General features: G+C 48.7%; 1 protein-coding gene and 1 non-coding gene across 2 annotated transcripts; both read left to right on the top strand.

The window, feature by feature from the left end:
• The first annotated feature begins 127 nt into the window (after positions 1–127).
• On the top strand, positions 128–21,344 carry sf3b3 (splicing factor 3b, subunit 3). Its single transcript, XM_088939191.1, has 27 exons — positions 128–244; positions 1,577–1,715; positions 1,813–1,968; positions 2,818–2,988; positions 3,864–4,036; positions 5,056–5,197; positions 5,354–5,466; positions 6,402–6,539; positions 7,251–7,354; positions 7,682–7,847; positions 8,158–8,253; positions 8,834–8,906; positions 10,403–10,554; positions 10,707–10,862; positions 11,333–11,488; positions 11,580–11,723; positions 11,948–12,070; positions 12,430–12,584; positions 12,875–13,049; positions 14,959–15,164; positions 15,500–15,656; positions 16,315–16,440; positions 16,918–17,130; positions 18,250–18,348; positions 19,034–19,177; positions 19,850–19,954; positions 20,511–21,344. The coding sequence occupies exons 2-27, from the start codon at positions 1,646–1,648 to the stop codon at positions 20,649–20,651; spliced, it is 3,654 nt and encodes a 1,217-aa protein (XP_088795317.1). The 5' UTR covers positions 128–244; positions 1,577–1,645; the 3' UTR covers positions 20,652–21,344.
• On the top strand, positions 5,621–5,701 carry LOC148817322 (small nucleolar RNA SNORD111). Its single transcript, XR_016094634.1, has one exon. It is a non-coding gene; the product is annotated as a small nucleolar RNA SNORD111 (small nucleolar RNA).
• Positions 21,345–21,688: the final 344 nt, after the last annotated feature.

Below are 21,688 nucleotides of genomic sequence, written 5' to 3'. Positions count from 1 at the left end.
GAGGAGATATACGAAGAAGACTATTGTTCACAGCCCAGGCCTTATTCTTTTACTGAGGCTTAGCGACAGTCACTGATCACTGATCAGGCACGTTTCTAGCCACCTAAGCGACAGCTTTCGACTGAGCGGAGGAAGGACCCCAGACTGGCGGCGCTGCGGTCGGATCCAAATACAGAGAGGGAAAATGGAGATTTAATAATACTTCATCCGCGTCAAAATCATCATAATCCTGCGTGCTACACAGGTAATACATACTCACAATCCACCTCCACATCTAATTAAACTCGTTAATTGCGATATTGCCGTGGAGTGGGCGCTGATGTGTAAATTTTGAAGATTCCGGGATTAGGCTGATAGCTTTATGAATGAAAAGTAAATAGACGCCAATGAAATGCACGACCTTGCTGAATTTGTGCGGCAGGATTTAAGATTTTAAGTTACTGTTGCCTTTTTTGAAACGCGTAGTTTTTATATGTGCGCTGTTTCACGACGAATCTTCAGTATTCAACCGCTGAGGAAGCCGGGGTCAGGGCTCAGGATCGGTCGGTCAGTTGGGATACGTTTGGTTACTGTTGATACTGTATTTTTTGCAAGAGCAATGGTTTAGAAAAATAGTATGCTTTTACGATTTTCTGGGGGGAAAATCTTTCAGAATTCAAACTTTCAAAGCAATCATTTTGTGCTGAAAGAGTTTTAAGTGTACTCACCGCTTGGTGCTCTGCATAGTCCACCAGGCATCTGGAATAGTTGGCGCACTTTAAGTAATTTCAGGAGCAGTATTACTAACATTCCTCAAAAAAAAATCTTCTTCTTGGCCAAATTGTAGTCCAGAGACAAAACTGTTGTGAGTTAGGAAGATCTGTATACCTTAGAAGCAAAACCGTCATGCGGAGTTAACAGTCCCGTAGCTAGGCCTTGTTTATACTGGGGCGTATTTGTGCGTTGTAATCTTGTTACAAATCTAAAAATGTTTTGAGAATGAACTAGAACTCTCCTGATTTGGGAGATAGTTAACAGTGAAAGCTCATTTAACCTTCTAAGCTAGGTGATAAGTATTTGCAGAGACACTCCAGGGAGCACCTTTTATATAGCAGTATATTTATTAGGGCAGTCCTATTGAAAACTTTGCTATAGGGTACCAGTGCGAGTCCAGTGTGGGGGTTTGAACTCGAGACTTTCCATGCAGAGCCCTGACCACTGCTCCTCCTCACAGAGACTTGAGCAGAGTTGCAGGAGCTGTAGGCAGGGAGGATGAAGATGAGAGTAAAGCTGGTCTTGTTTTATTGGTTATTTTTTAATAGTTGTGGTAGATAAGACTTTATTGATCCTGAAGGGAAATTGATGTGTTACAGCAGCCCAAGGCAAGCAAAAATAAAACAGACATCAGGATAGACAAAAAATTAGAATACGTACAATAATACAAAGTAAATAAATAAACAAAAAACAAACGTGCGTGCAAAATATGATCATAAAATAAATACAAATAAAAACAAATGTGTGAAATAAATAAAATTAAAAACAAACGTGTGGTTTGTGGTGTAATGGATGTGTTCTCTCTCTCTCTCTCCTGCTGCAGCTGTGTTGGGTACCGGGAGCTAGAATTGCCCGTCACCTGTCCGTTCCAGAAGGCTGAGAGGCTGCCATCATGTTCCTGTACAACCTGACGCTGCAGCGCGCCACGGGCATCACCCACGCCATCCATGGCAACTTCTCTGGTATGTGCCGCGCCAGCCCCCAGCCGCCTTTCTCTCCTCGGGGGGCATCAGGGGGTGTTAGGATCTGCTCAATCTAACCCCTCTCCTCTTCCCATAGGAACCAAGCAGCAGGAGATCGTTGTTTCCCGGGGGAAGATCCTGGAGCTGCTGCGCCCCGATGCCAACACGGGGAAGGTGCACACGCTGCTGACGGTGGAGGTGTTCGGCATCATCCGCTCGCTCATGGCCTTTCGTCTCACCGGCGGCACCAAAGGTCAGACAGCAGTGCAGTGTTGGGGGGGCTTCTTGAGCTGAGGCAAGAAATGAGCTGTGCTCCATGCATGGGCTGTGTGGCTGCTTGATTGTGCTGGAAACGAGTCGCTATGGGTTTCTGTCTCCGAACGAAAGTCACAACTGTGAATGCGACCCCTAATTGTTTGCGCATTCAAGAATGCGTAGAGCACTTGCACTTTAGGGTTCTTGGGTCCCAGCCCAGTTGGACACAGATGAGATCACCCAACCTAAGTGCTTGACTAATGAGGAACTAAACTGTAATAGCACCTTTAAATAAACATGATCTTAAACTTGTGTTACGATGGCAGTGCCAAATGTTAAGTAATCCTCTTGCATGGTGCAGTAACCTTTTGGTCACGTACAGCAGTGCCAAACCGAGCTGCATTGCTGTGGCAATATGAGCTCCACAATCAAAAAGCCAGACAATCACCCCTGTGTAGCACCAAGTTCCAACACCATATCGGGGGAACTCTTCTCTGTGATGACACAGTTGATTGTGTTGAGCTGTTGTGTGCACGGCTGTTTAATAAACTTTACAGACATATAGGTCAAAATGTGTTCTTCTTTAGACATAATGTTTTCTGTCTGAGACAGAAAACATGATGTCTAAAGAGAAACACATTTTGTATACATCAACACATGAATGTATGCATCAGTAGAATGTAATATTTAGGCTAGTGGATCAAATTGCTCAACTGTGGGACTCTAATTAAAAACCTCTGGAAACGTAAGAAGTTTTACCTAGAAGTTTACTAACTGTCGTTGGAGAGAAGGCTGCTTTGTCTCGTTGCTGCTCGGGCCTGCTGAACGAGTCCTGGTTTCTTCCCAGACTACATTGTGGTGGGCAGCGACTCGGGGCGCATTGTGATCCTGGAGTACCAGCCGTCCAAGAACATGTTCGAGAAGGTGCACCAGGAGACGTTCGGCAAGAGCGGCTGCCGGCGGATCGTCCCGGGACAGTTCCTCGCTGTCGACCCCAAGGGCCGAGCGGTCATGATTGGTGAGGCGCCCTTTGGGAAGGGTGGAGAGGGTCTGGAGCTCATCGATGCCACTGCACAATCATGGCTTCTCGCTTGTGGTGCATTAACACCCAAAAAAGTTCAGTTTTAACAAAATTCCTGAGTCATGCAACAAGTGCACAGCAGCAGTCTCTCAACTGCGCAGACTCGTGCCTGACTTTGCTCACGTTCAAGCAGCGCACTGGTGTAACTCCTGTCTGGAGATTCCCTACATTCAGTCTCTTCCTCGCTACGGTTCATTTACAGTTTCATTTCTTAAACTCCAGAGTCATTCACTTGTGGACAGACGTAATGCTTGTTAGACTTTAAAACTCTGTAGAATAAGGCAGTGCTGTCTGTCTGTGCCAGTGTCGCTTGACCGATAGGGTCTGTAGTGTGTGAGGCAGTGATGAGAAATCAGGACAACTCAGTGTGCTGTGGAAATGATGAGTTTCTCATGTCTCTTCTCTGACCTGTAAATCTTGGAGAAGACCGGTTACTTCTGATCACAGCCAGCCTGAGACCTCCGTGTGCTGAGTGAAGCCCACTGTTTCGTTTCACCGTTCATTGTATCGATGGGAAATATGTTTTAATTAACAGGTCTCACAAGAAGGGGTTGTCAGGTTCTTTTTGTACAGCTGAAACAGCATGTCAGCTTACAGATGGTCCTAACATATTGTGGCCAAACTCTGCAAGTTATTAGAGGCATGTAAAGGAGTATTTGGTAGTCTGCCAATGATGCTTTATAGTTATTTGTTTACAACTTATAAATAGTATATTAGCATCAAGTTTCCTGTTCCTTCAGTTTGTTTGCATTTCATCAGTGTGTGCCAAGAAAATATATTTCAGTTGCACCATCTCATCTCTTGCTGTGCAGGAGCGATAGAGAAGCAGAAGCTGGTGTACATCCTGAACCGTGACGCTGCGGCCCGTCTGACCATCTCCTCCCCTCTGGAGGCCCACAAGGCCAACACACTGGTGTACCATGTGGTGGGCGTGGACGTCGGCTTTGAGAATCCCATGTTCGCCTGCCTGGAGATGGACTACGAGGTGAGGTCATAGGCCTGCCTCTGCAGGGACCGGGCTTGTGATCATTCTCCAAGTATCTCTTCACTCAGAATGGGCTGACTGACCTCATGGCTTTTGAAGGGAAGCAGTAACTCCTTTAATTTTCTTTCTCATGAACTTGGGACCCCAGAGATGGGAACTAAGTGCGGCTTCTAGGAGCTTGATGCTTTTTCAGGCTTTAAAATGTTTCTTCCTCAATATATTTGGAGTCCTGCAGGAACACTGAATTTTTTTATATATATATAGGAAAAATAAATACAACAATGCCTGTTGTTGTCCTGTAAGTAGATAGATAAGACTTTATTAATCCCGTAGGGAAATTGATGTGTTACAGCAGTCCAGCCCAAGACAAGCAAAAACAGACATCAGAATAGTTATAAAACAAAAGACAACAAAATAAATAAAAATAAATAAATACATAGGTGTGTGCAAAATGTGATGACCATAGTCATTGTAAAAACAATAAAATATGTGCAAAATGTGCATAGGTTTATACAGACTGTCCAAAAAGTACAATGGAGCAAACATGCTGTCCATAGACAAGCAAATGAGGGGCTCACAGTCCTAGCCTAGGGCAGCGAGGACACACAAATCACAAAGTAACCGGAGCTGCTGTAACAGGCTGCAGCACTCGGGGCACCATATTGAATATCTCTAAGTACCTGTAACTTTTACAATCCAAGATGGCAGAAATAATTTCTGTCCCTGCAGCAGAATTTACCTGATGGTAGCTTGTAAGTTTAAGCAGTGTGGCCGAGTTTGGTTTTCCCTGGATAGTGCTGTTTGAACTCCTCATGCTTCTGGCAGTTGCAGGTGATGGTAAAGAGATGTAATAGATGAGCAGCTATCTCCAAAATCAGAACTATTATTAAACTCTGGTTTGGGATCGGCGTTGTGGTTCATTAGCCATGGCTGTCATCTGTTACTCCAAAGTGATTTTTAGCCATGATAGTCTTCCCCTGGCGTTGTCCGTCTGACCTGCCCCGTGCACGTGTTTCCAGGAGGCAGACAACGACCCGACAGGAGAGGCAGCCGCCAACACCCAGCAGACCCTCACCTTTTATGAGCTCGACCTGGGCCTGAACCATGTGGTCCGCAAGTACAGCGAGGCACTGGAGGAGCACGGCAACTTCCTTATTACAGGTGAGATCAGCGGAGGCGGGCTTCCTGTGCGCTGGTGCACTCTGGGAATGCACGAGCGTTTTGATAGATCACAGCTACACTGAGTCAGGCTTATGTGCAGCGGGGAGACAGCTTTTTTTCTGGTGTCTTATACTCCCTTTTCTCTGTTTTCCCCAGTTCCTGGAGGGTCTGATGGCCCCAGTGGAGTTCTCATCTGCTCGGAGAATTACATCACCTACAAAAATTTCGGGGACCAGCCTGACATCCGCTGTCCCATCCCACGCAGGAGGGTGAGTGAAGAGCGCTGAGCTCCAGGGGAGTGCAAGTCATACGTCCCCATGTGCACCAAACTTGCGATTCCAGCTATATTGTAGCGTTTGCCAAATTTATCGCAGGTCCCTTATGTAAAAACAGGACATGCCTGAACCTGCTGGTCTTGGTGCTCGGCCTCATAGGATGAAAGATGTTTTCATGTCTCTTCTCTGAGTGTAGCTCTGGAGAAACTTACATGTTCTGATCAGGCCCTTCACCAGCAGCATTAAAGGGGGTAGGGTGAACAACTGTTAAATGTTTGGTTGCCAAGGAGTTCCGACAGCTGGAAACACACTACGCTGCCCTCTCTCCTTATCATTAATTCCATGCTCCTTCAGGGGCCTCTGTCTTGGATTACATATGCTTGGCCCTTGAGCCTCTCTGATTGTGTAAAGGAGAAAGAACTGAAATTGCTGTGAAATCCTCACTCTGCAACAGCTGTTCAGTGTGAGCGAGTGAAATGGGGTTCTCCAGCAATATGCAGGCAGGTGCTGTGATTAGAGGTGCCTTTTTTTACAGCAGAGCCCTGATACCGTTAAAGCAGTGTTTCCATTAATCCAGTGAAGTCTATTAACTGTTAACTGTGTTAAACAAGATGAACTGCACTTGTCTGTATCTGTTTTTCACATGGTCATCCCAAATGTCAATGTGTAATCTTAAGTACAGTGGAGCCTCAGCCAGCACCTCGGGGCTGATAATAGTATATCTGCGCACAGTTTGAAACGCAGTGCCAGCATGAAGTAGTCCGCTCAGCATTCGAGCTGCTTCCAGTGTAAATCTGTGTGCATTCTATCAGTCATCTGACTGAATTCCGACTTGCTGTGCTGGGATCAGTGGCTGGAAATGTTTTTAACATTATTGGTCTGCTCTTTATTTCTCAATGTCCCTTCATTCCCCTCCCCTCTCTGCACAGAACGACCTTGATGACCCCGAGCGAGGGATGATCTTTGTCTGCTCGGCCACACACAAGACCAAGTCCATGTTCTTCTTCCTGGCCCAGACCGAGCAGGGAGACATCTTCAAAGTCACGCTGGAGACGGATGAGGAGATGGTGAGGACAGCGGTGGGGGGTGGCGAGGAGGAGGTGCTGAAGTGACCTTCCTGTGGTGGGGAAGTGTCCTGTGCCTGATGTTATATCTTCCTCTGGATTGGCAGGCCCCTGGAATACTAATGCATTGATGAGTGCGGTTTAGTGGGTCTGTGTTTTTCGGTAGCCAAGGGTGCTGTGGAGATGATGAGTTTCCTCATGTCTCTTCTCTGACTTGACTCCTGAAGAGGTGTTTCTAACTCTGATCTCAGCCCCGTGCAGAAAGAGAGGTACTGCATGGGCCTGGTGCTGCCTTCGCAGTTCATGTGGCACTAGGACGGGAGTAGTATCCTGTCCTAGTATGAGTGTGGGTCACAGATCCTCTGCTTTATTCCTTAGGGTTTCCTGATGTTTCCTGTTCTAATGCTAGGCAGTGTGCTGTGCAAGAATCACTGCCTCTTTCCTCTAACAGAAGTTGTAGAACTTCTATTTCACTGGCCTCTGGAGACTGAACTCTCCTCACAACATTGAGCCACTGCTTTGTCTGAGTCGACATAAGTATCTCCCTTGTTTGGCCAGCCAGTCATCTGCTACTCCTTACAGAAAATGTTTTTTTTTTATCAGAGTTAGCTGTTGAGGTGTGTCCACTTGCCCGGCCATAAGAATGACATAAAAGATGAAAACATTTTATAACATTTTACCTATGTCACACTTCTCCTCCTGTGTCCCCGCCAGGTGACGGAGATTCGGCTGAAGTATTTTGATACCATCCCCGTGGCCACGGCCATGTGTGTGCTGAAGACTGGCTTTCTGTTCGTGGCCTCCGAGTTCGGCAACCAGTGAGTGCCAGCCGGTCACTGCTGCGCTGTCTCCCCACTCTCCGTGCGCCCCCTCTTCCTGTCTGCTGCTGTGTGCACTCCCACCTTGGCTCAGAGAGTGTTTGTGGGGTTGTGGGCACTACAGGATTTTGCAGAATCTGAATTAATTGGCTGCTGGAGATAACTTAGCCACCTCTGTTCCTGTGCTCTCCCGTCTGTTTTTGCCTTTTGGCGCACTCTCCCAGCCTTCACGTTCACTCCCCCTGACCTGAAAACCTGTCTCTCTCCCTCCGCCTGTCTCTGTTCACTCGCCCCTCCTCTGAGCCTCTCTGACTCTGCTTTCCCCAGCTACCTGTACCAGATCGCCCACCTGGGGGATGATGACGAGGAGCCGGAGTTCTCTTCAGCGATGCCCCTGGAGGAGGGGGACACCTTCTTCTTCCAGCCACGGCCCCTCAAGAACTTAGTGCTGGTGGACGAGCTGGAGAGCCTGTCTCCCATCATGTCCTGCCAGGTCAGTCAGGGCGGGCAGCTTGTAGAGCTGTGGGCTGTTTAGTCAGCAAAGGTAGGCGGATGTAATGTGTGCAGTCATGAGCCACTTGGTCAGTCAGGGTGGGGGGCTGTAGTGTGTGGCTGGTCATGGCCTGTGTCAGGCCAGTTGCCTTCTTAGGTCATTCCCTAGTTTGTCTGTGGCAGCAGGCATGGTTTGTGCATCTGTACAGCATCTGTTGCTGGTGGGAAAAGAGCGGGGGAGTGGGGCTGCGTTGTGGATCTGTGGTTCAGAAGCCAGCTGTGCCGATCGAGTTGTTTTTTGGTCCTTGCAGATTGCTGACCTGGCGAATGAGGACACACCCCAGCTGTATGTAGCCTGTGGCCGAGGGCCGAGGTCCACTCTGCGGGTGCTGAGACACGGGCTGGAGGTACGGGGGCCAATGCCAGGGGCCACGCTGAGCGAGGGGGCGGGGCTCTGAAATAACTGCAGTCACATGTTCTCACTTGTCCTGCTGTTCTGAGGGCAGCCATGAAGAAGGGTGGGAGTGGTGGCTGTGGCTGCTCTGAAGCCATTCTTGACCATCAGTGCAATGAACAAACTGGTTCTGGTTGTGACAAAGCCGTCGAATATTCTCTAGTTTGCGCGTAACGGAGAGTACTGAAGGAAATTTTCTGTGGTTCTCCAGTCACTAAACGACTGGCTGTTCTGCCACTGCTGTGCTTTGCCCAGTATCTGTCATGAGCTGTATTTTCCAAGATCAGGGAAGTAGACTAGGCCAGCATCATGATGTGGTTTTATCATTTGCAGGCTCTGGCATCGATGGCTCTATACTTAATTCTTGTTAGTGAATGCGTGCAGGCAGATACAGATAAGTGTAAGAAGTGTTGCTTTTGTGCTTTGAGAGCTCCGCTTGCGCAGGAGCCTTGAGGTGGTATAGCCCGAGATGGATCTATATATATCCCTGCATGTCGGAGCCCTGATCTACGCGGCCCTCTTTTCTCGCACAGGTGTCCGAGATGGCTGTCTCGGAGCTGCCCGGTAACCCCAATGCTGTGTGGACTGTGCGGCGACACATCGAAGGTACGGAGGCCCCTTGTTCCCAGCGCTCTGCAGTCGCTTTCCGAAGGGACTTGAAAGAGACTGACTGAGGAGGAGTCTTTGCTTGGTCAAAAGTGGTTGGAGTTTCATAAGCATATATAGGGAAAACCTGGGAGTTCAATTCTACAGGAAAACTTGAAATAGCGTCCAGAGAAGTTAGAGAATTAGCCACATTCATGGTTGTATTGGGAATGGTCCAAATTTCAAATAGGCATGCTTGATTTTATTTCCAGGACTTACAACAAAGGTGCTGTCCTGCGTTTTGGTGTCTTTTTGCAGTCTTGTGTTAGCATTATAACAGTATACACAGTTCAGCAAATACATTTGCGGTAGGTAAAACCTGATAGCTGTGGTATGTCAGAATTCTTGAGCAGGATTTTTTAAGAACGTTGTTCATACCCGGTGCTGCAGTGGTTGGCATTGCTGCCTCGCAGGGCTGCAGGTTGGGTTTAATTCCCGCAGTGCTATCTGCGTGGAGTTTGTATGTTCTCCCCATATTCGTGCTGGTTTCCTCCCACAGTCCAAAGACATACTGGCAGATGAATTGGCCCTGGTGAGTGTGTATGCGTGCCTTTCAATAGACTGGTGTCATGTCCAGGGTGCATGTTCTGCTCTGTGGCCAGTGCTTGCTGGAATAGGCCTTGGCTTCCTGTAACCCTATCTTGGATAAAACAGAGAAGATGGATGGATGGATTTTCCATGACCATGAATGGATTCTATACATTACATTAAAAAATTGTTAGCAGTCAATGAGTACACGTTCTTGTAGACGTTCAAGCTTTAGCCACAGTCTTCCAAACGTTACAGTAATGGGTATAGTAGCAGCACTGCAAAGAAAAAATCTGTTTTGAAGTGTGCATCTTAATATCTGAGGACACGCCAGGTCCAAAACTCTTAGAGTTGAATTCCTTTGAATTCAGTGTTGTCCACGTTTTTTTTCAGCAACTGAGAGGGATTTGTCTTTTTCCTGGAAATCACGTGCTCTTATAAAAAGGAGTACTCTTTAAGTTACCTCTTTTTTTTTTAGATCTTAAAATATTTTTAAAATGACACATTTCATGGGGATTTTTAAAGCTACACAGGTAATTGGTTTTCTGTAAGTCCGTTTCGTTTGGGAATTTGTGGTACCAAGTGGTACCAAGATGCCATTAGAACTTTTCTGGTGTGTGTTCATAACGGCATGAACTGTTGCTGTTGCAATGCTGTGCGAAGCTTTTTGTGTGTTTTGGCAGTTTCCCGTTGGATCTGTGTCAGGAAAATCTGATTTTCTCTTCAAATTAAAGTATTTTCCGTGGACCTTCCTGCCTCGTTATTCTCGTTGAAAATATTCTGTACTCGCACTGCGGCACACCTCTCCTCCTCGTTGCTATTTTCTCTGCTGCATCCGTCTCTGTCCTCGCTGCCTAGATGAGTGTGAAGGTTTAACCCCCCACCTCTAATGGAGCTCACCCCTCTTCCACTGTGCCCACTCTCTGCAGATGAGTACGACGCTTACATCATTGTGTCTTTCGTCAACGCCACTCTGGTCCTGTCCATCGGGGAGACTGTGGAGGAGGTGACGGACTCGGGCTTCCTGGGCACCACGCCTACTCTGTCCTGCTCCCTGCTGGGCGAAGACGCGCTGGTGCAGGTCAGTGGGTCAGTCTCTGGGGGCTAGGAGAGAGGGCCCTGTCGCCCAAGCCAGCCATGACAGAGGCACTGTAGCAGTCTTCTGGGTCCGGAGCTCGGGACAGGGGGGCGAACACAGTACCTGAAACGACCCCTTCCCTGTTCTCCCTTCAGGTTTACCCAGACGGGATCCGGCACATCCGCGCCGACAAGCGCGTCAACGAGTGGAAGACGCCGGGGAAGAAGACCATCGTGCGCTGCGCGGTCAATCAGAGGCAGGTGGTCATCGCGCTGACGGGCGGAGAGCTGGTCTACTTCGAGATGGACCCGGTACGGCCAGCTGAGCCCGTGTTTCTTTAAGCCTGCCGGTTAGCAGGGTGCTACCTGTCAATGAAGGGAGGGCTAGATTCCCTGATGTGCCGCACAGCTATTTTGTATGTATGATGTATGTACAAGGAAAGGGTTCTCTGCTTTTAGTGCTTTCTTGTATTATTTTTAAACCCTAGGTTTACAAGTGTGGTCCTCAGTTAAATACAGAAGGTCTCTTTAATCAACAGCAGCTGAATATCTTTGAAAAGGCTTGAATTCTTCCATTGATATCTGTTGGTCTAAACACTGCTGGGAGCTCTGTTTTTTAAGTATAGCTTCATTTCATGCATGTCGTGCTGTCTAAATAATGATAGTCTTCCAGTGGGGTCCTTTATGAGGACTACATTGAAACGTTATCACTTTTCTGCTTTTTCATACCCAGCAATGTTTTTTTATTCACATGTGTCATTTCCCTCCTGCCCGTCTCGCAGTCGGGCCAGCTGAACGAATATACGGAGCGGAAGGAGATGTCTGCGGACGTGGTGTGCATGAGCCTGGCCAACGTTCCTCCTGGGGAGCAGCGCTCCAGGTTCCTCGCGGTGGGGCTGGTGGACAACACCGTGAGGATCATCTCCCTGGACCCCTCGGTGAGGAGCCCGTCCGTGGGTGTCGTCCCGACTGGAGGCCTGTCCCCCTGGCTGCCCGTCTCTCTGATCTGATCCCTCCGTGTCTCTCCAGGACTGCCTGCAGCCCCTCAGCATGCAGGCCCTGCCCGCCCAGCCGGAGTCCCTGTGCATCGTGGAGATGGGCGGAGTGGAGAAGCAGGATGAGCTGGGAGAGAAGGGCTCCATCGGCTTCCTGTACCTCAACATCGGCCTGCAGGTCTGCCAGTCAGCTCTGCCTCAGTCTGTAGTGCTGTAGTCACAATACATCAGTGACCATACTTCTTCATCTGTTAGGCATCGTGCTGATACTTCTGCACAGCAGTGCGTCTAACATAACAATTCTGAAACCTGGGGGTGTGAACCTTCCTCTCCTCCACCCACACAATTCTGTGTCCTGTTTGCCGCGTGACTTTCACTCTCTCCTCTGTCCTCCTTGTGCAGAACGGTGTGTTGCTGAGGACTGTGCTAGACCCAGTGACTGGAGACCTGTCTGACACTCGCACTCGCTACCTGGGGTCGCGACCTGTCAAGCTCTTCCGGGTCAGGATGCAGGGGCAGGAAGCTGTAAGTGTCATACAGCACAGTCTTGTATACTGTTCATTTCAAATTCACACTGTGGAGGCTTATCTGTTGTGTACAGAATTGCATGGGTCCATTCCTGAAGAGCTACAGTGTGCATCACTTGTAAATTACAGTTGGTTATTCATTAATTGATTTAAAAAAGTGCTGATCCCTAGTCTAATAAATAATGGAGTAAAGATGGAAACCTCTTATTTCCTACCCCGCTGGACAAGAGACTGGGCACTACTATGTTGGAATAAATTGAGTTCATTAAGAGACGCTCATCTTTAAGCAATTTACACAGCAGCGTTTAGTTTATGTCAGTGGTGGTAAGCTGGTGCTGTGGCCTCTCCCCTGCGCAGGTGCTGGCCATGTCCAGCCGCTCCTGGCTCAGTTACTCCTACCAGTCACGCTTCCACCTGACGCCACTGTCGTACGAAACGCTGGAGTACGCGTCAGGCTTCGCCTCCGAGCAGTGTCCCGAGGGTATCGTGGCCATCTCCACCAACACTCTGCGGTAAGCCTGCGTCCCGTCGAACCCGTGCATCCCTTCGCCACCTGACACCCCCCCAGTGAGCTGTTTCAGGCGGGGAGGGGTGCCAGATTCACCAGAGGGAGGGTAGCAGTTTGTGGAAGTTCTTGTTTCTCTTTGTAATGTCATCAGCTGGAATCCAGTTCTTTTTTTCTTTCCGTTGTCCTTTTCTGTCCTTAGGATGGAAGTAGCATGCCAGAATCATCTGTCTGCCTCGTCTCCTCACCCCTCTCTCTGTCCTGTGCCTCTTTTGATTCCTCTCTCTCTCTTTTCAGGATTTTGGCGCTGGAGAAGCTGGGTGCCGTGTTCAACCAGGTGGCCTTCCCCCTGCAGTACACACCCCGAAAGTTTGTCATCCACCCCGAGACCAGCCTCCTGGTCCTGATCGAGACCGACCACAATGCCTACACCGAGGCCACTAAGGCACAGCGCAAACAACAGATGGCGGAGGTGAGCGGCGAGGCGTGGCCTGGGCGTGGCGCGGGTAGGGGGAGTCTGGGCTGGGCACATCTGGGCTTCATGGAAGAGGAATATTCAAGCTGTGCTTTGCTGGGTAGAGTAGAGTGTTTCTCTGTTCAGGCAATCCATCTCTATAAGGAGCTCCAGTTACACCATGAAATAAGTCTATAGTATATATCTGTTATAGTGGTTGTCATTAATTGCAAAATTATAACTGTTGGTCAGCAGATCCATAGCCAGCACTATTAGCACATGAGAGCAGTTTTTACATAATACGTTTCCCTTTGTTTCTTGGAATCCCCCACCGGTGGTCCTGAAACACTGCACTATAAATCCCATGTGTAGGCTGTTATACTCATTAGTGACCTCCCTGTTACAGAAGAAAGGACTTTGCTGCAAAGGCTGGAGCTCAAAAAAGAGTGACCAGAATAGTTAGGTCGATCCAGTGAGCTATTTCGGGCAGGCCGGTGTTTCTACACACTACACATTACCAGCAGCGAGGAGGTTGGTGACACTGGCCAGCCTGTCTGCCTGTGTGCTATTGAACTGGGCTGCACTTCTGATAAAAATGTGTCGGGGACTCATTGACACCTCCTCCTCCCCCTGTGTGGTGCTGAACTCCAGAGTTCAGCTCTCATAGCTTGTGCAGGAGCTTCATGAAATCTCCTGAACCTGGTTTTTGGCTTACATGAATGAAAAAGCATACATCGTCTTGAAATCGGTTCCATCTACTCTTATTCTTTCGGGAGGTTTCTCACTGCTCTCGTAGGACGTGTTGCTCTAGTTGCAAAGGGCTTAGTGCACTGGGCAGGCATCGCAGAGACCCCCTTAGAGCCACTGAAGGGGCATCCTGCTTGCTGGGGATTGATACCCTTAATACTGCATATGAGGAACACTTCATGGTCTTCTGCTACAGATTTAGCACAGGAAGAGTAGCTAGCATTCACAAAGAACATTAAGCAATCAGCATGTGCTATACATGTTAGAACTCTGTTTTCCTGATGCCAGTAAAGTAGGGTATTTGTGGTTGTGCCTTGAGGCTGGAGGTGGGTGTTTCCTAAGCAGTGGGTGATTTAAAGAGACTAAACTGGAGGAGTCAAACGCTGCTCATCAACACACTCGATGTCCCCAGCACTGACCTGTATGCCCAGTATAACCAGAGATGGACAGGAATAAGCAGTTTATTACTCTGAATTTGGTGGTGACTACAAAAAGGAGAAAGTACTGTAGAGCCATCACTTGGAATTGGATCCAGGTGGAATTGTCGAGCCTTCAGACTCGCATGGCTTGTAACATCTCTTCGGATTAATAACTTCTTGAAGCCTACTGAGTCCAGAGAGGTGTACCTACCGAGTCCAGAGAGGTGTACCCCACAGGTCTCTGTCAGTTCTGAGGCACTAGGTTCTATGTATTCTTAGGTGCTATAAATAAGATTTTGTTTGGGTGCCTAGTAGGTTTGAACTGGCTGCCATGGATGCTGTAGAGATGATGAGTTTTTCCATGTCTCTTCTCTGATTAGTAACCTGTGAAGTGGCGTTTGTATCTCTGATCTCAGCCCATGGAGCAAGTGCCGCACTGCCTGGTGCATTTTGATGTCCAGATGTTACACGGAACATGAGGGGCCCTGTGCTGGCCAGCAGTGGGACAGAGCCTGTATTGTACTGCTGATCTGCTCCTGCTCTGTCCCGCGGCAATTATGGAGTCGCTTCTCATCTGGTCCCAGTGGTGCTGCAGCTTGCTTTGTCTCTCTCGTGCCTGCCCACTCCATCTCCGTTCTTCAAGTTACAGTGCGAATAAATGGAGAACGACCTTGCTGTAGCAGGTGTAGTGTCCCCTCCCTGATGCTGTGTGGGTGTGAGTGCATGCAGTAAACGTTGTCTCTCTCTCCGGCACTCTGCAGGAGATGGTCGAGGCGGCCGGGGAGGACGAGAGGGAGCTGGCAGCAGAGATGGCGGCAGCCTTCCTGAACGAGAACCTCCCTGAAGCGATTTTCGGGGCGCCCAAGGCTGGTGCCGGGCAGTGGGCTTCGCTGGTTCGGCTCGTCAACCCCATCCAGGGCAACACTCTGGACCTGGTGCAGCTGGAGCAGAATGAGGCCGCGTTCAGGTACCAGAAGGCGGGGAGAGTGGCCAGGGCCATAGAATGGAGTGGGACTCCAGTGGCACAACACCGGCTTTCATTCCCGCAGACTGTGGTGCAAATCGCACTTAGAAGCAGGAAAGTCCGTGTAAAAATATGCATACTAGAGCTGGTGTGTATATGTGAATGTTTGCATCGTGTAAATCCTTTGAAGTGGCTGACAGCCCTTTGTACTGGGAGTCTGTCCCTGTGGCTCTGTGATCTGTGGACAAGTCTGCATTCAAGGCTGTGCAGCCTCTAGATGTAAGTGAACGCGTGGGTTTAGTTATGATTTTTGATAACCAAATTGTGCTTTCCCTCAGCGTGGCTGTGTGCCGGTTCCCCAGCGGCGGGGACGACTGGTATGTGCTGGTGGGCGTCGCCAGAGACCTTATCCTCAACCCTCGGTCGGTGGGCGGCGGCTTCATCTACACCTATCGGCTGGTAGGGGGCGGGGAAAAGCTGGAGTTCGTGCACAAGGTGAGAACACAACTATACCTGAATCACCTCTTTGTGACCTCTGTATGCTCACTAGATGCGATTGAAATAAGTACAGCTACAATTTATATTAAAAACTTGAAGTGGTCATTTCTAAATTCCATTTGATATCTGGGCATATTCAGCTTTTAAAGATTTCATGCCCTTATGGAAACTGGAAGTACTCTTCATCTTTCTGACAATGAGGCTGTTCATGCTACAAATGTGCATACATATGCAGATAACATGGGTGTTTTTTTACTGTACATAACATTGAGTTCTATTGTCTTTTGAGAAACATTGCTGGAACCTTTTGGCTGGTGATGATTTTTCTCGTTTGATTTATCATTTATTTCTGCCAGATCAGTTGAATTATAATTCGTACAGAAAGGCACATTGTGCTCTGCTGTGGGGTTGTAAATGACAGGAACGTTTACTGGCAGTGCTGAAAGGTCGTGGGTATTGACCTTTAACCTATCTCTCTAACCCTCCAGCTGGTGAGGTCATCGATCACCTCAGTTACCTTCTGTTAAGAAGTTTCCTTCCTAGTGAGCCGGGAGCTGTTCTTGGGGGTTCCAGACAGTAGCGGGGCTACACGAAGGGGAAGTGGGGGAGCCCTGTGCCCAGGGCTGTAACGCGTGTGTCTGTGTCTCGTGCCCAGACGCCCGTGGAGGACGTGCCCCTCGCCCTCGCGCCCTTCCAGGGCCGCGTGCTGGTGGGCGTGGGCAAGCTGCTGCGCATCTACGACCTGGGCAAGAAGAAGCTGCTGCGCAAGTGTGAGAACAAGGTCAGCCGCCGGCCGCGCCGGGCTCTTCCCGAGCTCCTGCCGCTCTGCTCCGCTCCCTCGGGCTGTGTGAATGAATGGCAGGCACGGTGCTTCCTGCGGGCTGTACCACACGGCCCTGCCTTTTGTAAGAAAATTCCCAAACTCCTCCTGCAGTTGGGGCTTAGGGTGTGGGAGCTGTTGGATTGTCATTCCTGCAGATAATTTAAAACGGCTTTATTGAATCTGCATGTTACATTTTCTGATTGACTTGATTGTCTTAAACTAGTTTATGTTTTTTTTTTATGTGCCTGGTGGCTTTGGAAAGCTGGCACAATGATTTTATTAAAATGTGGAGTTCAGTCCATTTGAGCTCTGTAGCTAATCCATTCCAGGGCACCATGCTCAGCTTCTGGTACACTACATTGGCTACAGCTTGATAAGTTGCTGTATTCCAGTTGCCCACAAGCGAAACCTTGTATGTGTTGCTGGTTTCCACAGCACATCCCCAATCTGGTGACGGGCATCCACACTGTCGGGCATCGAGTCATCGTTTCAGACGTGCAGGAGAGCCTGTTCTGGGTCCGCTACAAGCGAAACGAGAACCAGCTCATCATTTTTGCCGACGACACGCATCCCCGCTGGGTCACCACCTGCTGCCTACTGGACTACGACACCATGGCCACAGCGGATAAGTTTGGCAACATCAGCATTGTAGGTTCAGCACGTTTGTATTTCTGTGTTTGAGCGCCTGTTTCAGTGACTCTCATCATGTTTTTTTTGTTAAGAACATAAGGACAGTGACTAACCTAAGGAAACCATTGAGTCTCATCTAACCCTTTTAGTGGTTAGTAGCTTATTGATTACACTTGCAACTAATCCCTGTTCTTGGGATCTCATCCAGATGTATCTTGAAAGGATAATGGCTTCCACAATGTAGCTGGCTAGATTGGTCCATACTCCTACAACTCTTTGTGCAAAGAACTGCTTCCTGTTCTGAGCTTCAAATACTCTCCCATGTAGTTTCTACTTGTGTACACTGCTTTGTGTTTCACTGTTCATTTTGATGTAGTTTGTTGGATTGACTTTGTTAGTTCCCTTGCTTTTTTCATGCTTGCATCTGGTGGCGTTTGTATCTCTGATCTCAGCCCATGGAGCAAGTGCCGCCTTTGATGTCCCGATGTTACACGGAACATGAGGGGCCCTGTGCTGGCCAGCAGTGGGACAGAGCCTGTATTGTACTGCTGATCCGCTCCTGTTCTGTCCCGCGGCAATTATGGAGTCGCTTCTCATCTGGCCCCAGTGGTGCTACAGCTTGCTTTGTCTCTCTCGTGCCTGCCCACTCCGTCTCCGTTCTTCAAGTTACAGGGATTTAACTTGTAATCCCTGTTCAATACTAAAAAGGTTCAGTTCCTGCAGCCTGTCAGAGTAGAAACATGCCCTTTAGCCCCTCAGTGGATTTGGTTTCTTTTTTCTGGACATTCTGGGCCTGTCTTTTCTGTAGTGTGGATGTGCATGATATTCTAAGTTCTGCTCACTGTACTACACTGCGCTCTACTTTGCAACTGTTGCTGAGGATGAAAATGAACTCAAAACCGGTAGATATGGCGCTCCCTGATTTGTATGATGGTGCCATGTGCTGTATGAAGAAGTAATTTCTCACAGAGCCCTTTTCTCGGGGGATGATATTAACTCTTTCTCTCAGATTTGACTTTGTCTCAGATTTGGTCGTCATGCACAAGGTGTTACCAGCACACACTTGCCAATCTACCCCCCCCCGTTGCACATTTATGGTCTGCCTCTGAGTGACCTGTGTGTCCTGTCGGTCCACAGGTGCGCCTTCCCCCCAACACCAGCGACGACGTGGACGAGGACCCCACGGGGAACAAGGCATTGTGGGACAGGGGGCTGCTGAATGGCGCCTCCCAGAAGGTAATGGTGCCTGGGTCTGTGAGGGGCCTTCCCTCTGCAGGGAACCTGCTGCCTCTTCTCACTGTCCTGCACTTCGATCCTGCACATACATAAGAACCGTCACAACTGCAGTGGTGTTTCAATGGCTAATTGATCCAAGGATCTCATCCAACCATTCCTTGGAAGATGTCACTGAATCTGCTTTGACAAAATGTTCCAGTCTCCCACAACCCTTTGAGTAAAGTAGAGCCTCCTGTTGTCAGTTTTATACACTTCACTGTAGATTTCACTTGTTCTGTTCCAGCAGATGCTCTGATGTTTTTCCCCTGTATAACATTGACCAGTACAGTATTGTATTGAACAACAATACATTAACTATGTGTTTGTAGCTTTTTTGAGACATTACTTTGTCGACCATGAAGTGACTGGCTGATTCCTGGGCTCATCCAAGTATTTATTGGCTGAACCTGATCCTATTTTTTTTTTCAAAAGTGCATAATTGTGTGTTTAGAGTAAGAGTACCCTCAAACTCCAGTCTATCTCTTCCACACAAATAGAAAAGTGTGTTCTTAGAACATAGTCAGAAATCAGACAGTCGTCACTTGAGTGGGTGGGTTGGGGACTAATGGAGAGTTTGTGATGAAATTATGCATGTTAATGCAGAAGGAAACTGTCCTCTGACTGTGCCGTTTGCTGCCCCCTGCAGGCAGAGGTCGTAATGAACTACCACGTTGGGGAGACGGTGCTGTCGTTGCAGAAGACCACGCTGATCCCGGGGGGCTCAGAGTCGCTCGTCTACACCACCCTCTCGGGGGGCATCGGCATCTTGGTGCCCTTCACCTCGCACGAGGTACGCAGGCTGCCAGCACTGCGCACGCCCCAAGGTCCCCTGGTGCCGAAGGAGCGTAGCTGCAAGCGATCAAGGCCGCTAGAAACAAACGCAGAAAAAACACAGCCGCTTCCGGGAACAGAATGAGAAACGGCAGCCAAAACACATCTGCTTTTCGTCGGAATATAAATCATTGGAATAGAAAATACAGCTGTTTACTTTTCTCAGTTCTCTTTCACCACCAGAAAGTAGGCATCAAACACCCCTTATGTTTCAGTAATGAAAACAATGCAGGGACAAGGTGGTTCATCATTCCTTGTGCCTTCAGCACTGAGGACCAGCCATCTGCTCTCTAACTGAGTCTAGCAGAAGGCTGCCAGGAACGAGCTGGTTTTATCTGGTGTGGAGAGAAAGGCATTCACAGTATTTTACAGTTAATTATTATTATACAGTGAATTTTAAGAAATGGGATTGGGGAGTGGTAAAATCTTTAGAAAAGGGGTATATGATAACATGCTCAGGACAAGAATACTCATATTGTGTTGTTGTTAAAAACAGCACTTCAGTTGTGATGGCTCTGTGTCCCCAAGTTCCCATGCAGGCAAGCCTTAATAGTTTAGGGATTTAAAAGGATGAGCTTCCTTAGTCCACCCTATGTTCATTGTTCCTGTGTTCTCTCTCGCCGCCCCGTAGGACCACGATTTCTTCCAGCACCTCGAGATGCACATGCGGTCTGAATACCCTCCGCTGTGTGGTCGGGACCACCTCAGCTTCCGCTCCTACTACTTCCCTGTCAAGGTGGGGCTCGTTCTGCTTGGGGGGGGGGGGGGGCGGGCGGGAGTGTGGTGAGACAGAGTGGGATGTGGTTATTTTAAAAGCAAGCAGAAAATTTTCATGTATCATCTTGCTGCCCAAAGAAACTCGGTGCTCCCAGCAAATGCACTGTGGCTCAGAGATCAGACATGTTGCGTTAAAAAAATGTAACAACCCATATAGGTCTGTTCTTTGCAGAGTGTTGAGTTCAGGACATGAACCTGTTGAACTCAAGTGGGAAAACAAGTGGGGAAAAAATTAACCAAGAGGTTTTAAGTGGATCTTGACCTGGCGTTTTCAGGGCTTGGGGGTCATATGAGTCGTGAAGTTCAGTCTGCAGGCCGGGGAAGCCCATGCCAAGGCAACTTTCCTGCATGTTTTAAAACCCTTTTAAATACTCATAGAGCTTTACAAAGGCACAACTGTCAAAACAGAAGCTGGTCAGCTGAATCTTGACGGATGTCGCTTTCAGGATCGCATGCTAACTGAGCCTCTCTCCCGTCTGCATGTGTCTCACTTGTCTCTGCGTCTGTGCTTGCAGAATGTCATTGACGGCGACCTGTGTGAGCAGTTTAACTCCATGGACCCCAACAAACAGAAGAGCGTGTCTGAGGAGCTGGACCGCACCCCACCAGAGGTGTCCAAGAAGCTAGAAGATATCCGCACCCGCTACGCCTTTTAATGACCCCACTGAGGCGCGGATGAGGACTGGGAGGGGAAGGGCGGGGGACAGGACTTTGCACAAGGGCCCGCATTGTGCCCAGAACAGAAGTCCTGCTGTGCCGCCTCTCGCTTTGAGTCTTGTTGCTGATTTACTGTTTTGTCTCCATGGGAGCTCTGCCCCCTTCCGAGCGATCACAGCCTGACCTGTGTGTAAGCCTTTCTGAATGCCAGTTCTGCGGTTAGGCTTTTTTCAAAGAATTCCTTTTTTTTAAGAATCTTCAGTGTGGGCCCATAGCAATGCTGTGCTGAACCATGAAGATAAAATCCCAGATTTAACTCTATCGTTTCAAAACCTAATTTCGGAGATGCCCCTATTCCTTTTAATTTAATCAGCTCTCATTCTTCCTGGGTCAGTACTCGTAGGAGTTTTGGGCAGCGCTGGCAGGGGTACAGAAAGGTGCCTTTAAGAGACTTTTGGGTTGGGGGGGGGGGTTGCTGGACCGTCTTGTACTTGTTTTTGTATCCTTCAGACTGGGGGAGACGAGGCTGCCCCTGGGTTGTGTAGCCCCGAGAGAGGCGTACTTGGGCTGGTGGCTCTCCTGCAGCTCCTGCCAGTGTTCTGGGGGGACAGGAGAGACTATTACTGGGCCGTTCGCAGCTGAGTGTGGGAATAGAGCTCTTTTGTAAATAAACTTTTTTACAATCTGTTAAATCTACTTTGTCTCCGTTTCCTGCCCTTACTGAGGGCTTTCAATGTGTGGCTTTGGTATGAAATGATCGATTGCAGTTTTACACGCGCCTGACTGAAGTTACGAGGTGGGGGGTGGGGGTGTTTTCTCTTGAGTTTCTTGTGGCTTGACCAGTCCAGGTTGATGCGAGTTGACCGACACTTGAGGGCCCATCTTCGTGCTCTGGAGTTCAGAACGTAGCGCGGCTGTAGTCACAGGACGCTGTATGAGCACATCATGTGCTTTACGTGTCTACGACTAAAATAGACGCATTGTGAGAGCCTAGTTGAGCGATTTTTTTTACAGCAGGGTATTCGTTTGAAATTTT

This window comes from Atractosteus spatula, chromosome 21 (assembly GCF_055471065.1).
Source record: "Atractosteus spatula isolate fAtrSpa1 chromosome 21, fAtrSpa1.hap1, whole genome shotgun sequence".
Taxonomy (NCBI): domain Eukaryota; kingdom Metazoa; phylum Chordata; class Actinopteri; order Semionotiformes; family Lepisosteidae; genus Atractosteus; species Atractosteus spatula.
The sequence above is the reverse complement of the archived record's forward strand: the minus strand, read 5'-3'. Positions and strand labels throughout refer to the sequence as shown.

Bases quoted from the DNA above. Each gene is read 5' to 3' on its own strand.
- sf3b3 (XM_088939191.1), top strand. From the start codon at position 1,646: ATGTTCCTGTACAACCTGACGCTGCAGCGCGCCACGGGCATCACCCAC. The intron at 1,969-2,817 runs GTCAGACAGCAG...GTTTCTTCCCAG, and splicing joins TCTCACCGGCGGCACCAAAG to ACTACATTGTGGTGGGCAGC. The intron at 8,907-10,402 runs GTACGGAGGCCC...CACTCTCTGCAG, and splicing joins TGTGCGGCGACACATCGAAG to ATGAGTACGACGCTTACATC.